The sequence below is a fragment of the Hypanus sabinus genome, chromosome 20 (assembly GCF_030144855.1).
Source record: "Hypanus sabinus isolate sHypSab1 chromosome 20, sHypSab1.hap1, whole genome shotgun sequence".
NCBI classification, from domain to species: domain Eukaryota; kingdom Metazoa; phylum Chordata; class Chondrichthyes; order Myliobatiformes; family Dasyatidae; genus Hypanus; species Hypanus sabinus.
In genome coordinates this window covers 1,827,639-1,845,579 of record NC_082725.1, presented here as the reverse complement: position 1 = coordinate 1,845,579, position 17,941 = coordinate 1,827,639, and the positions used below count along the sequence as shown (strand labels likewise).

Here is a 17,941-nt window from a genome sequence, read left to right as displayed (position 1 = left end):
TTGGACTAATTGAGCGATCTGGCACTTTGCTGTCTACGAGGGGATTTGATGAGGTTGGTTTTAAGCAAAGTGTGCAGTTTGGAGCCAAGAAACCTGGAGGTGGGGCTCAAGCCCACAATTGACTCAGTTTCACACCAATTAAAGCACTGTGAAAAATTGAAATCATCGAGGTGAGAGTGGAAGGCGAGCAGGTGTTCAGCACTGTCTTTTAGCCTCTCGCTCACTGCTGCCAGAAGGTGTCTGCATGTGACAGTGCCTCTCTCCCTCCTGCTCTCTGCAGAGGAAGACCTGCATTCGAATGGTTTCTCTCTCCCTCATGTTCTATGCTGACAGACGATTGTGCTGGAATCCTGGATGTTGGACATGGTTTAATCAACTTGGTTTGAAGAGTGTATTCTGTAGTACATGTTATGATGTGTTTCTGGTCGCTCCTTTACTTGTTGCTGTTTTGGGTGGCTTTGATCAGGCAACCTGCAGATAACAAATGACACAACGCAAAACTGAACTGAATATGCCTGGACTATTGATTTTGTGTTTTACATTCCGTGATCTTCGTTTTTTTTTAAATCTATTTTGCCATTTGTACAATATGCTTTTTTTTCCTTGCACATTTGGTGGGGGGAGGTGATATTTTTCTTTGAACAGGACCCAGATTTTTCTTTGTTCCATGGCTGTCTATAGGAAGATGAATCTCAGGGTTGTACACTGCATACATAGTTTGATAATAAATGTCCTTTGAAACTTCAGTTTCACAGATACTAAATTCTAAATATATAAAGAAGAAAATAGTCCACTATCACATTTCAATTTCTCCCCCAAAGAGACTTACCAAAGGCTCACCGGCTTTCTTCTGAATTCCAATCATACGAACTGCATCCCCTGATGCCGTCTGGTTACACAAGGAATCGTTTAGGAGACTGGGGCTTGAGGGTGGTGTTTCATAGCACTTTGATGCAACTAAATCATGGGCTTCCAAAAGTGACTGAAAACATTTACAAAAACCATTAATGTAACAAAATTTCTAAAACATTCACGCATTTCACAATAAACTTTCAACATTATTCTGTGATCATTCCCACCTTTGCTGAACAACACTGCATCAATTATTCAATAAGGAATTTTCATGTACGTATTGGGCATCAGGATGCTGTACTAAATATATAATTTCTTCTCCCACCAATCACCTTCATCATGCCGCTTCAAACCTCAGTGCACCACACCCTGAACTTGTTCACTTTTCGAAGAAGAACTGGTTATTATGGAACATTTTCTTAATGTTCAGCAAAGGACCCATGGATGACTTTGAATCTGGGCACAAACAGAACATCATCCTAATTAAAGTTAGTCATGACTCAAATGTGGGGATGAGGATAATTCAAGATAGAAGACGTATGGCATATTGGCCTCCATTACACCATAAGACATAGGAGCAGAATTAGGCCATCTGGCCCATCGAGTCTGCTCCGCTATTCAATCATGGCTGGTCTTTTTTGTTAAATCTTCTCCTCAACCCCATTCCCCTGCCTTCTCCCCATAACTTTTGAGGCCATGTCCAATCAAGAACCTATAAGTCTCTGCCTTAAATATACCTGGCTTCCACAGCTGCATGTGACAACAGATTCCACAAATTCACCACCCTTCGGCGAAAGGAATTTCTCCACATCTCTGTTTTGAAAGGGTGCCCCTCTACCCTGAGGCTGTGCCCTTTTGCCCTAGATTCTCCCACCATGGGAAACATCCTTTCCACATCTACTCTGTCAAGGCCTTTCAACATTTGAAAGGTTTCAATGAGATCCCCCTCATCCTTCTGAATTCCAGCAAGTACAGACCCAGAGGCATCATCATATAATAACCCTTTTATTCCTGGAATCATCCTTGTGAACCTCCTCTGGACCTTCTCCAATGCCAGCACAACTTTTCTAAGATGAGGGGCCCAAAACTGTTCACAATACACAAGGTGAAGCCTTACCAGTACCTTATGAAGCCTCAGCATCACATCCTTGCTCATGTTCTAGACCTCTTGAAATGAATGCTACCATGGCATTTGCCTTCCTCACCATCCACTCAACCTGCAAATTAACCTTCAGGGTGCTCTGCACAAGGACTCCCAAAACCCTCAGCACTTCAGATTCCTGCATTTTCACCCTGTTTAGAATATAGTCCACACATTTATTTCTACTACCAAGGTGCATGACCATGCATTTTCCAACATTGTATTTCACTTGCAACTTTCTTGCCCATTCTCCTAATCTGTCTAAGTCCTTCTGCATCCCACCAGTTTCCCCAACACTACCTGCCTCTCCACCAATCTTCGTATCATCTGCAAACTTGGCAACAAAGCCATCTATTCCATCATCTAAATCATTTTTATACAGTATAAAAAGAAGTGGACCCAACACCAACCCCTGCAGAACATCAGCAGTCACTGGCAGCCACCCAGAAAAGGAACCTTTTGTTCCCACTCGCTGCCTCCTACCAATCAGCCAATGCTCTAACCATATTAGTAACTTTCCTGTAATACCATGGGCCCTCAACTTGGTAAGCAGCCTTATGTGTGACACCTCATCAAAGTCCAAATATACAACATCCACTGCATCTATCCTACTTGTAATCTCCTCAAAGAATTCCAACAGGTTCGTCAGGCAGGATTTTCCCTGAAGGAAACCATGCTGACTTTGTACCATCTTGTCCTGTGTCATCAAGTACTCCATCACATCATCCTTAACAATGGACTCTAACATCTTCCCAACCACTGAGGTCACGCTAACTGGTCTATAATTTTCTTTCTGCTGCCTTCCTCCTTTATTAAACAGTACAGTAACATTTGCAATTTTCCAGTCCTCTGGCACCATGCTGGAGTCCAATGATTTTTGTAAGATTATTTCTAATGCCACCATAATCTCTAACGCTACGTCTTTCAGAACCCTTGGGTGCAGTTGCTCTGGTCTGTGTGATTTATGTACCTTTATTTGAACACCTTCTCTCTTGTAACATCAACTGCACCCACTTCTCTTCTTTCACACACTACATCAGGCATATTCCTACTGTTTTCCACAGTGAAAACTGACACAAAATACTTATTTAGTTCATCAGCCATCTCCTTGTCCCTTGTTATTATTTCTCCTGCCTCATTTTCTAGCGGTCCTATATCCACTCTCATTTCTCTTTTATTTTTAACATACTTGAAAAAACTTTTACTATCCACTTTGATATTATTTGCTAGCTTGCTTTCATATTTCATCTTTTCTCTTCTAATGATTTTCTTATTTGCTCACTGTAAGTTTTAATAACTTCCCAATCCTCTATCTTCCCACTAATTTTGCTTTATTGTATGCCCTTTCTTTGCTTTTACAGTAGCTTTGATTTCCTTTGTCAGCCACAGTTCTACTATTTTACCATTTGAGTATTTCTTCATTTTTGGAATACACCATGTCCTGCACCTTCCTCATTTTTTCCCAGAAATGCATGCCATTGCTGCTTTGCTGACATACCTGCCAGCAGCCCCTTCCAATTTACTTTGGCCAGCTTCTCTCTCATACCACTGTAATTTCCCTTACTCCACTAAAATACTGCTACATCAGACTTTACTTTCTCCCTATCAAATTTCAAGTTGAACTCAATCATATTGTGATCACTGGTTCCCAAGGGTTCTTCCACCTTAAGCTCCCTAATCGCCTCCAATTCATTACATAATACCTCATGTAAATGCTCAACGACAAACTGCTCTCAATAGCTATCTCTTAGGTATTCAACAAATTCACTCTCTTGAGATCTGTTACCAACCTGATTTACTCAATTGACCTACATTTTAAAATTTCCCATGACTACATAACTTTGCCCTTTTGCCTCGCCTTTTCTATTTCCTGTCGTAACCTGTGGTCCACCTCCCAGCCACTGTTGGGAGGCCTGCATATAATTGCCATCAACGTTCTTTTACCCTTGCAGTTTCTTAACTCACCCCACAAGGATTCAACATCTTCCAATCCTATGGCACATCTTTCTACTGATTTGATGCTATTCTTTACCAGTAGAGCCACACTATCCTTCCTATCCCTCCGATATAATGTGTAATCTTGGACATTCAGCTCCCAACTACAACCATCTTTCATCCACTATTCAATGATGGCCAAAACATCATACTTGGCAATCTGTAATATTGCAACAAGATCATCCACATTATTTCTTATAGTACACACATTTAGATATGCAAACAAGAGGAAATCTGCAGATGCTGGAAATCCAAGCAACACACACAAAATGCTGGTGGAACGCAGCAGGGCAGGCAGCATCTAGAGGAAGAAGTACAGTTGACATTTCGGGCTGAGACCCTTCGTCAGGGCTAACTGAAAGAAGAACATTTAGATACAATACCTTGAGTACCGTATTCGCTATCCTTTCTGATTTTGCAACCCTAATGATTGGATACTCAGCCTGTTGGCTGTTAAGTAAGTCCCATCACCTGCTTGCCCCTCATGACAATACGCCACCAGACTTAATTGGGGGATTGAATTCAAGAGCTTGAGGTAATGCTGCAGCCTGGTTAAATCACTCTTGCAATATTGTGTTCACTACTGGCCAGGAAGTACAGGAAGGATGTGGAAGCTTTAGAGAGACTGAAGAAGAGATTTACCGGGATCCTGCTGGATTAGTGAGCATACCTTTTGACGATAGACAGAACAAGCCAGGGCTTTTTGCTTTGAAGCAAAGAAAGATGAGCAGTAACTTGATAGAGGTTTACAAGATGATAAGAAACACAGATAGAGTGGACAGCCAGCGACTTTTTCCTAGATCTGAAATGGCTAATAATAATAATAATAATAGTAATAAAAATAATAATAAATACATTATTAATCCCTAGTGGGAAATAGAAAAAGGGCATAATTTTAAGGTGATGGGGGCGGGGGGTGTAATTTCAGAAGTGGTGGGAGTGCACCCTGCCAGGGGTGATGGTAGAGGCAGATACATTAGGGACATTTAAGAAACTCTTAGATGGGCACATGGGTGATAGGAAACAAAGGGCTATGTGGGAGGGAAGGGTTTTATTGATCCAGAGTAGGTTAAAACACTGGCATAAGATTGTGGACTGAAAGGCCTGTACTGTGCTGTACTTACCTATGTTCTTAATGTATAACACAGAACCAATCTTTGCCATGTATAGATGGTCGACTTTGAAGATGGGCACTACTGGATCATCAACCTAACTAAAGTTAGTCCTGATCCAGGAATGTGGGGATGAAAATAACTTGAGATAGGACAACTACCTCATGCATGGAGGAAATCGAAAACTGGATGGAGTGAGCTGGCCAGTCACCCAAAGCCACCAACGGACTTTGAAGTCATCTGAGTTTTAAAACAGTATCCTGTATACTGTAAATGCTTTACAGCTGAAGTGTTGAGCATTTTCCAGAGGGGCCATGATTTAAGGTTATGGATAACGGACAGGAACAAAGATCCCATTATAAGATCACCACCGCCTTCAAACGTGCTGAAATAAGCCAAAAATAACTTCACATAAGTATGTTCATTTTTCCAACACAGCAACTGTCTGTTCTTCAAACAACTGTAATGTAGAAACTAACCTTAGGTTCTTCAAAGAGAATAAACACCCAGACATTTGATTTGGAAAAAGCTGTTGATCAACCACATGTTAGGCTTGTAACTGCAGTCAAAAAACATGGAGACAGATAACAAATAATAGATTGGATAGCAAGATAGTTGTAAAAGAGAGCAAAATCAGGAGTTAAACAATAGACACAAAATGCTGGTGGAACATAGCCGGCCAGGCAGCATCTATAAGGAGAAGCACTGTTGACATTTAGGGCCGAGACCCTTCATCAGGACTAATTGAAAGGAAAGATAGTAAGAGATTTGAAAGTAGTGGGGTGAGGGGGAAATGCGAAATGATAGAAGACTGGAGGGGATGGGATGAAGCTAAGAGCTGGAAAGGTGATTGGCGAAAGTGATACAGAGCTGGAGAAGGGAAAGGATCATGGGACGGGAGGCCTCAGGAGAAAGAAAGAGGGAGGGGGGAAGCACCAGAGGGAGATGGAGAACAGGCAAACAACTAAATATGTCAGGGATGAGGTAAGAAGGGGAGGAGGGGCATTAACGGAAGTTAGAGAAGTCAATGTTCATGCCATCAGGTTGGAGGCTACCCAGCCGGTATATAAGGTGTTGTTCCTCCAACCTGAGTTTGGATTCATTTTGACAGTAGAGGAGGCCATGGATAGACATATCAGAATGGGAATAGGACGTGGAATTAAAATATGTGGCCACTGGGAGATCCTGCTTTCTCTGGCAGACCGAGCGTAGGTGTTCAGCGAAACGGTCTCCCAGTCTGCGTCGGGTCTCACCAATATATAAAAGGCCACACCGGGAGCACCGGACACAGTATACCACACCAGCTGACTCACTGGAAGGACAGTCTGGGCACTCCAGCCGACTCACAGGTAAAGGTGAAGGTTGTATGAACTCACAGCATCTGCAGATTTCCTCATGTTTGCAAAATCAGGGGGTTAAAATATGACTGCTCAGACTAAAAGCTAGTTAAGTAGCATCCCACAAGGTCCATTGCTGTAGTCATGGATGTTTACCAGTTAATTAGTTTGTGAATAGTCAGAGGCTAACACGAGAGGGCACAGTTTTAAGGTGCTTGGACGCAGATACATAGGAGATGTCAGAGTTAAGTTTTTTTTTAAACGCAGTGAGTGGTGAGTACGTGGAATGGGCTGCCGGCGACTGTGGTGGAGGTGGATACGATAGGGACTTTTAAGAGACTCCTGGACAGGTACCTAGAGGTCAGAAAAATAGAGGTGCTATGGGTAACCCTAGGTAATTTCCAAGGTTAGGACATGTTTGGCACAGCTGTGGGCCAAAAGGCCTGAATTTTGCTGTAGGTTTTCTATGTTTCTATGAAAAAAGATACTGGTTATATACTCAATCCATGCCTCAATCTTATAAACCTTTAAGATTGTAAAAGTTTACAGACCTTCCCTCAGCCTCTGCTATGACAGAGGAAATAACCGTAATTAATCTAGCCTCCCCTTATAGCACATGTCCTCTGATACAGGCAGCATCCTGGCAAACCTCTTCTGCATCCTCGCCAAAGCCTTGACATCCTTCTTACAAAGGGAAGATGAGAACTGAATGCGATACTCCAAATGCAGCCTAAGTAGAGTTTTACACAGCTGAAATACAACTTCCCAACTCTTGAACTCAATTAACAGCAAGCATGCCATATTCCTTCTATTCCATCCTATCAACCTGTGTAGCCACTTTCAAGGAGCTATGGATTTGGACTCTTAGATCCTTCTGTACATCAACACTATATTCAACAGCAGCCAGTGTGCACACAGCAAAACAGCTTCAGTAAAACTTCAGGTGCCAAAATTCACTTATGAACTGTTGACAGGAGGATATAAATATTGGCCAGAACATGAAGGATCACTTCCATCTACTTTTTTGGAATAGTGTTATGAGTATTTCTACAACCAATTGAGATAGAAGGCTTCTTTCCACATTAATTCCTATTCAAAGAACAGCATTTTAGTGGCTGCTACCATGTATAAAGCATTGAGCAGTGTTATAACTGCTTACTTTTTAACTAGGGCCGTAAATGTACGTTATTTGTTAATTTACTAGTGGTATTATTACCTTACATGTTATGTGTGTGAGTTATATGTACCGTGTAGTGCATTTTGGTCCAGTGATTGTTTTATTTAACAGTATGCATTTGAAAAACAATAAACTGAAATTGAACTTGAACAAGATAAAAAAATACAAGGGAGAATGGAAACAAAAGACCCAGTTAAAGAGACTGGCATAGAATACAAATACTAGCACAGACCTGTTGGGCTAGATGACCTACTCTGCAAATGTAATGGTAGCAACGTTTGACAAATCAGACAAAAATACATGCAGAGACAAAAGAGGAAATATTAGGAATAGGGATCAAAAAATTGGTCATAGAGCTGGAAAGACAGAAAAGGACAAAGAGGTTGAGAATAGATGTGACCTGGTACACAGAGCTGCCAAAAGTGGGACAAAGGGTGTATGGGTCCACAAAGGTCAGAGGGAATGAAGGCAACAGTTTGGGCAGTGAGGGTTGGGGAGAAGGGATTGTGGTGCTGCAGTAATGAATTCCATGCTCCATTGCTACCACATTGACAAGTAATCAAGAAAAATATATTCCTCTTGCTACTTCTCGCTGTTAATAGGAATATAGACAGAAATATCAGATGTACACTATTTGGCTGTGCATTCATTACCATGGTTGATCCTTTACCTCAAGTCCATCTTCCTATCCACTCTCACAATCCCAAGTGGCTACAAGCCTAATCCATGAATATACCTGAGGTACATCTAAGTGTTACACCTCATTTAAGCCACAAGGTCCAGGGGAAATCAAATTAAAAGTGAATACACAGATGATACACATCACACAAACCCCAAGTGCTAAGGTTATTTAATATTGCTCTTTCATAGAAAAGTACATGGAACTTTTAAATCTATCGCATCAACACGGATCTCATCTTCTGCCTCATCATCCTGCAACTGCTTTTCCTCTTTCCAAGTTTTCATGAAGCGCTATTGACCTGAAAGATTAAATATTAAGCATTCCAGCATTTTCTAGTGTCACTAATTTAAATAAAACAGATACCAGCAGAGCCATTAATGTGTCAAGGTGCCTAAGGAAAAGTCTATTCTTTGCATATAAAAAGGAATACAAGCTAGTTTAATAAATTGCACTTAATGACAAGGAAAAGCATACATTTCTTATTTTAGGATTGGGACAGTGCATATTAAAGACTTTAATTAAAGGGTGTACCAAAATTATGCTTCCAGCTTGGATTATTGCCTGTCAAATATATGAATCAGAAATTTACATGTGCTCCCAACGTACACTCAGCATTATTTATTATTTGATTTTTTTGCACGTTCATAGTTTGTCTTATTTTGCACATTGCTTGTTTGTCAGTCTATTAGCATAGTTTTTCATTGATTCTATTGTAATTCTTTGTTCTACTGTGAATTCCTGCAACAAAATGAATCTCAGGGTAGGTGTGACGTATATGTACTTTAATCATAGATTTACTTTATATTTTGAATTTTTTGTAAATCAATGAAATGTGAGATATGTTTTCAATACATATCCCAACCAACGTCTAAATACCAAGCTGAGTGCATCTGAGTTACTAATTCTAACACAAAACCATACACCACAGGAAGATGCCATTTAGGTCCACAATAACTATGTCAACAATGTTGCCAAATTTAACTATATCTGCGCACACATGATCTATATGCCTCCATTCCTTGCCAGTAAAAATGCTTCTGAAATGTCACTATTGTATCAGCTCCCACCAGTCCCCCTGACTGCATATTGCAAGGGTCTACCATTCTGTTTAAAAAAAACTTCCTTACATTTATAGTTTAAACTTCTCCCTCTTCCTTTAAGGCAATATTTGACATTTCCATCCTGGAAAAAGACTGTCCTGTCTCTCAGCTTTATAGACATCTATCAGTTAGCCCCTCCGTGCCCAGTGCTTAAAAAACAATCCAGGTTTGTGCAACTTCTCCTTATTGCTAATTCTCGCTCACCACGGTAAGTTCTCATTAAACCTCTTCTGCACTCTCTACAAAGCTTCCACATTCTTCTTGTAATAGGCTAGAAGTATACATAATACTCTAATACGATCGAAGTCTCACACAGCTGCAACATGACTCTCCTAAATTTATACCCAATGTCCCAATGAAGGCAAGCCTGCCATAACTTCTTTATCTACTTCTGTTGCAACTTTCAGGGAGATGAGGACACACACGAAGATCCTTTAATACATCAATGTTCCTATCATAGAGTCATAGGAAAGTACAGCACAGAAACAGACCCGTCTGCCTATCTAGTCCATGCCAAACCATATAAGCTGTCTTCTCCCAGACCTTACCCCTCTATAGCCCTGCCATCTATGTACCTATCGAAATTTGGCCAATGTACCAAAAGCTATCTTTACAATCTTATCTGCCACTTGAAATTAATTATGGACATATATTCCCAGATTAAGTTTAAACCTTCTCCCCACTTAGATAATATTCTGCACTATTGTTCCTTTTACCAAAGTGCATCATCATACATTTCCCAACACTGCATTCCATCTATCGCCTTTTTGTCCATTGTTCCAATTTGTCCAAGTCCAGCTGCAATTGCATAGCCATAAAACAATTACAGCACGGAAACAGGCCACCTCGGCCTTCTAGTCCATGCCGAACGCTTACTCTCACCTAGTCCCGCTGGCCCGCAACTCAACCCATAACCCTCTATTCCTTTCCTGTCCATATACCTATCCAATTTTACTTTAAATGACAATACCAAACCTGCCTCTACCACTTCTACTGGAAGCTCGTTCCACACAGCTACCACTCTCTGAGTAAAGAAATTCCCCCTCATGTTACCCTTAAACTTTTGCCCCCAACTCTCAACTCATGTCCTCGTTTGAATCTCCCCTACTCTCAATGGAAAAAGCCTATCCACATCAACTCTATCTATCCCTCTCATAATTTTAAATACCTCTATCAAGTCCCCTCTCAACCTTCTACGTTCCAAAGAATAAAGACCTAACTTGTTCAACCTTTCCCTGTAACTTAGGTGCTGAAACCCAGGTAACATTCTAGTAAATCTTCTCTGTACTCTCTCTATTTTGTTGCTATCTTTCCTATAATTCGGTGACCAGACCTGTACACAATACTCCAAATTTGGCCTTACCAATACCTTGTACAATTTTAACATTGCATCCCAACTCCTATACTCAATGCTCTGATTTATAAAGGCCAGCATACCAAAAGCTTTCTTCACCACCCTATCCACATGAGATTCCACCTTCAGGGAACTACGCACCATTATTCCTAGATCATTCTGTTCTACCGCATTCTTCAATGACCTACCATTTACCAATTATGTCCTATTTGGATTATTCCTACCAAAATGTAGCACCTCACACTTACATTACATCCTGAGCACTACCTAACCCTACACCTATCTTTGAATCATCTGCAAACTTTGCCACAAAGCCATCAATTCCATTCTCCAAATCATTGACAAAGAATGTGAAAAGTAGCAGTCCCAATACTGACCCCTGAGGAACACCATTAGTCACTGGCAGCTGATCAGAAAAGGCCCTCTTTATTCCCACTCGCTGCCTCCTGCCTGTCAACCATTCCACTACCCATGCCAGTATCTTCATGTAATGCCATAGGATTTTACCTTGTTTAGTAGCCTCACATGTGGAACCTTATCAAACGCCCTCTGAAAATCCTAATAATTGACATCTCCTGCCTCCCCTTTGTCCACCTTGCTTGTTCGTACCTCAAAGAACTCTCTTTGTCAGGCAAGATTTCCCTTTACAGAAACCATGCTGACTTTGACTTACTTTATCATTAGTGTCCAAGTACCCTGAAACCTCATTCCTAATAATAAACTCCAACACCTTCCCAACCACTGAGGTCAACTGGCCTACAATTTCCTTTCTTTTGCCTCCTCCCTTTCTTAAAGAACGGAGTGACATTTGCAATCTTCCAGTCTTCCAGGACCATGCCAGAATCAAGTGATTCTTAAAAGATCATGGCCAATGCAACCGTCATCTCTTCAACAACCTCTCTTAGGACTCTGGGATGTAGTCAATCTGGTCCAAGTGAATTATCCACCTTAACACCTTTCCGTTTGCCTAGCACTTTTTCCCTTTAGAATAGCAAGGGCTCTCACTCCTACTCCCTGACACTCACAGACCTCTGGCACACTGTTAGCATCTTCCACAGTGAAGACTGATGCAAAGTATCCATGAAGTTCATTTACCGTTTCTTTGTCCCCCATTACTACCGCACCAGCAACATTATCCAGTGGTCCAATATTAACTCTCACCTCCCTTTTACTCTTTATATAATTGAAAAAACTTTTGGTATCCTGCTTTATATTATTGACTAGTCTGTCTTCATATGTCACCTTTTCCCTTCTTATAGCTTTTTTAGCTGCCTTTTTTTGGCAGGGGTAGGCCACAGTTGCTTACCCCAACTATTTAAGAACTATTTTTCCATGGAACATATCTATCCTGTGCCTTGTGAACTATTCCCAGAAACTTCAGCCATTTCTGCTCTGTGTCAGCCCTGCCAATATCCTCCTCCAATCCACCTGGGTAAGCTCCCCTCTCCCTCTTGCCTCTTTAATTCCTTTTATTCCATTGCAATACTGATGCATATGACTTAAGCTTCCGAATTGAATTGACTTTATTACTTGCATCCTTCATATACTCGAGTAAAAATCTTTACGTCTCCGTTTAAATGTGCAATGTGCAATAAATAAATAGGATGTACAACAATATAACATTAAAATAAAGTTGTGTCAGCATGAATTAATCAGTTTGAAGGCCTGGTGGAAGAAGCTGTCCTGGAGCCTGTAGTCCTGGCTTTTATGCTGCAGTACTGTTTCCCGGATAGTAGCAGCTGGAACAGTTTGTGGTTGGGGTGACTTGGGTACCCAATGATCCTTCCGGTTCTTTTTACATTCCCATCTGCAAATATCCAGAATAGTGGGAAGTTCACATCTACAGACGCACTAGGCTCTCTGCAGAGTCCTGTGATTGAAGGAAGTACAGTTCCCATATCAGCAGTGATGCAGCCAGTCAGAATGCTCTCAATTGTGCCCCTGTAGAAAGTTCTTAGGATTTGGGGGCCCATACCAAGCTTCTTCAACCATCTGAGGTGAAAGGCACTGTTGTGCCTTTTTCACCACACAGCCAGTATGTACAAACCAAGTGAGATCCTCAGTGATGCTTTTGCCAGGAACTTAAAGCTGTTAACCCTCTCAAATCCAGATCCATTGATGTCAATAGGGGTTAGCCTGTCTCCATTCATCCTGTAGTCCACAATCAGTTCCTTTGTTTTTGTGACACTGAGGGAGAGGTTGTTTTCTTGACATGACTGTCAAATTGCAGTATGAATTCAATCATAATCCTGCCTCCTAGGCTTTCCTTTACATTAAGCTCCCTAAGATCTAAGTTATTACACAACACCCAATCTAAGACAGCCCTTCCCCGAGAAGGTTCATGTACAAGCTGCTCTAAATAGCCATCTCATAGACATTTAACAAATTCCACCTCTTGAAATCTGACATCAACCTCATCTTTCTAATACCCCTGCATATTGAAATTCCCCCATTACAATTGTGTCATTACCCTTATTACATGCTTCTTCTAGCTCCCTTTGCAATCTCAACCTCACATCTTGGCTACTATTCAGAGGCCTATATACGATTCCCATAATGCTTTTTTAAACCTTGAAGTTTCTTAACTCCACGCACAAAGATTCAACATTCTCTGGCCCCATGTCACTTCTTCTTAAAGATGCAATTCCATTCTTACCAACAGAGCTACACCACTGCCTTTGCCATCCTATTCGTCCTTCTGATACAAAGTATATCCTTTGGTGCTTACCTCCTAACTATGGCTTTCCTTCAGCCACGACTCAGTGACACCTACAACATCATACCAACCAATCTCTAATTGCATCGTGCGTTTGTCCACCTTATTCCCAATGCTAGGTGCATTTAAATACAGCACCTTCAGTCACACATCCTTCGCCCTTTTGAATTTTGCCTCTGTGATCTAATCTAACTCTTTGCTGTCTGCATTTGTATTCAGTCATTGGCTTGTCCTTCCTTACATTCATGTTACACCCATCATCTACTTGTAAACCTACTGGCTCATCCACAGCTCTATCATTCTGGTTCCCATCTCCCTGCCATATTAGTTTAATCCACTCCCAACAGCTCTAGTCAACCTGTCTGCAAGAATATTGGTCTCCCCCAGATTCAAATGCAACCCATCCCTTCTGTACAGGTCCCACCTGTCCCAGAAGAGGTCCCAATTATCCAGAAATTGAATCGCTGCCTCCTGCTCTAATTCTGCAGCCACATATTTATCTCCTACCTCATTCTATTCCTATTCTCACTGTTGTGTGCCACAGGCAGCAATTCCAAGATTACGACCCCTGAGGTCCTACTTCTCAGTTTCCCTCCTAATTCCCTGTATTCTTTTTTTAGGACCTCCTCCCTTTTTCTAAAATTCACCTGAAACTCGGCAATCTCATCCAACCTTACCAACCAGACATTATTGGGAATGCATAAATTAGCAACCAGGGTGACCATTCAGTTCTCCCAACTCGTGGCATGGAACAGATAATAAGTATTTTAATAGTTGGTAAGTAAAGTACTCTCAACTTTCTCTACAGATCTATGGAAAACAGGTCATTCAACAATAGAACTCTGGCTGGAACCAAATGGTGAAACAGAATCAATCAGTGAACTTGCGGACCCCAAGAACTCCTTGACGTGTTTGAAGCAATCGTGGCTTTATATAATGCAGTCAAGAACCTTCTTTGGGGATGATGAGACCTTACACCATTGGGCAATCACTCTAACTGGAATATTGTAAAGGTAACTTGCCAAACACCAACTCTATCCAAACTAACATACAGATTCCAATCTGAATCTTTGCCTTGCCATTCTTTTGTGTGCTGCGACCATCACTCCATCTGGGTCAACTTGCTGCCGTCATCAACATCTAACAGGCATTCCCAGTTGTGTTATTTTTTAGTTTAAGTTAGCCCCATTAATGATGGATAAATACGTATGGCATGATCTCTATGAGTCAGAAGCTGATGAAGATTTGAATTCTATCCCGTCAAGGAACAGAAACTACTGAAGGTGTGTCAATCCAATGTTAAGATACCTGGAGTATGGTTTTATTACATTCCAGTCAGATCAGCAACACCCCTTGTGTCTTATTTGTAATACTGTACTGTCTAATGAAGCCATGAAACTATCAAGATTGCAGGAACACTTTTGTAAAAGACACCCTGTAAAGGCTACTTACAGTATTACTATAAGGCTATAAGACATGGAAGCAGTATTAGGCCATTTGGTCCATCAAATCTGCTCCACCATTTAATCATGGTTAATCCTTTTACCTCTCCTCAGCCCCTCTCCCCAGTTTTCTCCCCATAACCTTTGATTCTGTGTCCAATCAAGAATCTATCATACTCTGTTTTAAATACGCCCAATGACTTGACCTCCACAGCTGCCTGTGGTAACAAATTCCATAATTTCACAACCCTCTGGCTAAAGAAATTTCTCTGCATCTGTTTTAAATGACACCCCAATGCTGAAGCTGTGCCCTCTTGTCCTCGACTCCCCCACCATGGGAAACATCCTTTCAACATTTACTCTGTCTAAGCTTTTCAACATTTGAAAGGTTTCAATGAGATCACCCCACAGCCTTCTAAATTCCAGTGTATACACACCCAGAGCTATCAAATGATCCGCATATGATAAACCTTTCATTCCTGGAATCATCCTTGTGAACCTCCTCTGAATCCTCTCTAATGCCAGCACATCTTCTCTTAGATAAGGAGCCCAAAACTGTTCACAATACTCAAGGTGAGGCCTTACCAGTGCCTTATAATATCTCAGCATCACATCCCTGCTCTTGTATTCTAGACCTCTTGAAATGAATGCTAACATTGCATTACTCAATAAGCTTATGGTATTTAGTTAAATACTAAGAAGCATTTGAAAAGTTATACACTTGAGTTATTTGCTAAGAAAGCAAAATGACCTTGATAGTGGTCTCATTGCTTCTTATAACATTTCCAAAATGACAGTAAAGTGTGGAAAATTTCATACAATTGGTGGAAGATTAGTAATGTCTGCGGTATCAGAAGTGCTCACCACTGTTCTCCAAATGGATACCAGCATTTTAAAATCAATTTCTCTGAGCAATAGCTCTGTAGCTCATCATAATGACAAAATTCTACGTGGGGATATTGCATACCTAGACGATCTGTGTGACAAAATGAACATTAGGAAACTACAGGGTGTGAATTTCAACTTAATCCAGGCAAAAAGTGCAGTGTCCATTTTTAATCAGAAAATTCAAATATATAAGCAAAACATTGGGAGAAGAATGCTCTCACAGTTTCCCTGCATGGAAAGTACGCCACTCTCTTCCACAGACAGTGATTGGCAAGAGTACTGCTTACACCTGGAGTCACTGAAGGGTTTTCAGAATTGATTCAAGGATTTGAATTATCTGAAAATTCTGGACTGGGTAATTAACCGATTTCTTTGCAAGGTGGAAGAGAACTTGCAAGAAGTTATCGAAATTTAGAATGAAGAAGAAGCAAAATTGCTTTTCAAAAATAGCGGTTTTTGTGGTATGTGGCTACACTGTCATATAAAGTTTCCTGAGCTTTGGAGCAGAGCCAAACTGCTCTTCATTGTATGTCCATCCTCCTACCTTGTTGAAAGAGGCTTCAGTGCAATGAACTGAAGAACAGAACAGAAACTACTTAGACATTGTTACATGTGGGGACTAAAGGCTTTTGCTGTCACAATTTGAATCAGATATTTCAACACTTTTTAAAAACCATCAAGCTCAAGGAGCACATTGATATCAAAGCTGTTGTACTGCACACAGGTACTGTGTAAACTAGGTTTAAAGACAAATAAAAATTTAAAGCAGAATCATTTTTCTCATGTTAGCATATGGTAGTCATGTTTTTTACACTATGGAGGTGCCAGAAAGTATATTGTGCCCAAGAGGAGCATTGGCAAGTATGAAGGTGCTTTGGGGATATTGGGCTAAAAATGGTTGGGAAACACTGTTCTCGACTTTGATTTGTCATGCTCAGATTTCATCCAAACTTTTCCAAACAGAAAATGTAAGAATTGATTTTATGAGAATTGTAACAGATACAAAGACCTCAAAACAAAGTTGAAATCTCTATTTTTTGACTCATGTGTTCCTGACAGGTTTCTGATATTTGTCCTACCTTCTAAATAATGGTGTTAAGCTCAGAACCGACCCTAGAGCAAATGAAACAATCTCAATTACCTGGTAAACCTGATTTTCATCAGAAAAGATAAAAGGATTATGCCTACTAGGGCATAGTGCTATGGGATGTAAAACCTTCAACATCATTGTAATTCATCTGGCAGATATTCAGAAATGTTTACAGCACATACTGCAATGACAATTCAAAATGTGGAGCTATGCTGTCATTTATTAAAGGCACTTGCCAAAAAAAGAGAACATTTGGTACAGCTACCACAGGGAAGTAATTTCAATCATCTGCAACCCCCAAAATTATGTACCAAATGAAAATATACAAACTGGGTAATTCAGTATCTTGCAAATCATCAAGAATAAAATTTTAGCAGGTGTATTGAGTTTGCTCAGAAGCCTTAAAACATGAATTACTCGATGCAAATTAAAAACTAAGCTGCAACTTACAAAGCAGTTTTTTTTTTAAAAGCTTTCCTGCCACTGCAGGGGTCACAGAAGAGGATCAATGACGATTACATTAATAAAAACTCCAAGACAGATGTCTCATTAATTAGTGAATGAAAAGCAGAAATCCAACAAGAAAACAGAAAACTCTGGAAGGACTCAGCAAATAAAGTGTTGTGATAAAAGGTCACAGGCTGAAATGTTAAATCCATTTCTCTCTCCACAGATGCTGTCAGCCCTGCACATATCCAGCATTTTACATTTCTATTTCAGATATCTTGCAGCAACCAACCCAAAAACACAAGCAAGGAATGTAATCTCAGCTTGCCTGGATCAATGCAGCTTCAACATCACCAAGAAGCTCAACACTCCAGGACAAAACATATCCTTTGACTGATCCTATCCAACCATTCATTCCCAGTGCAAATAACTACAGTGTATACTGTTGACAATATGTATTCTGACAGGAACTCTGACAGGTGTCCCAAAACCAATGAAGAGAAAGGATGTGAACATACATAGTCTGAACCGTATTGGATTGATTACAAGAACTGGCATTTACAGACAATTGATTGCACAGTGCAATGATTGCGCTTCCCCAACTGGTC

At 40.6% G+C, this 17,941-nt stretch overlaps 1 protein-coding gene across 9 annotated transcripts in view; it reads right to left on the bottom strand.

Annotated features, from left to right (window-relative positions):
* The window catches only part of LOC132378224 (protein PALS2-like), a 187,727-nt gene that overhangs the window by 48,074 nt on the left and 121,712 nt on the right, over positions 1 to 17,941 (bottom strand). For 8 of the 9 annotated variants that reach the window (XM_059944941.1, XM_059944943.1, XM_059944939.1 and 5 more), the window contains one exon: positions 830 to 982. In XM_059944941.1, coding sequence (XP_059800924.1) covers positions 830 to 982 — 153 coding nt within the window. Of the gene's footprint in view, positions 1 to 829; positions 983 to 1,079; positions 1,217 to 17,941 lie in introns of those variants that run through there. The other variant, XM_059944946.1, reaches the window with a different exon arrangement.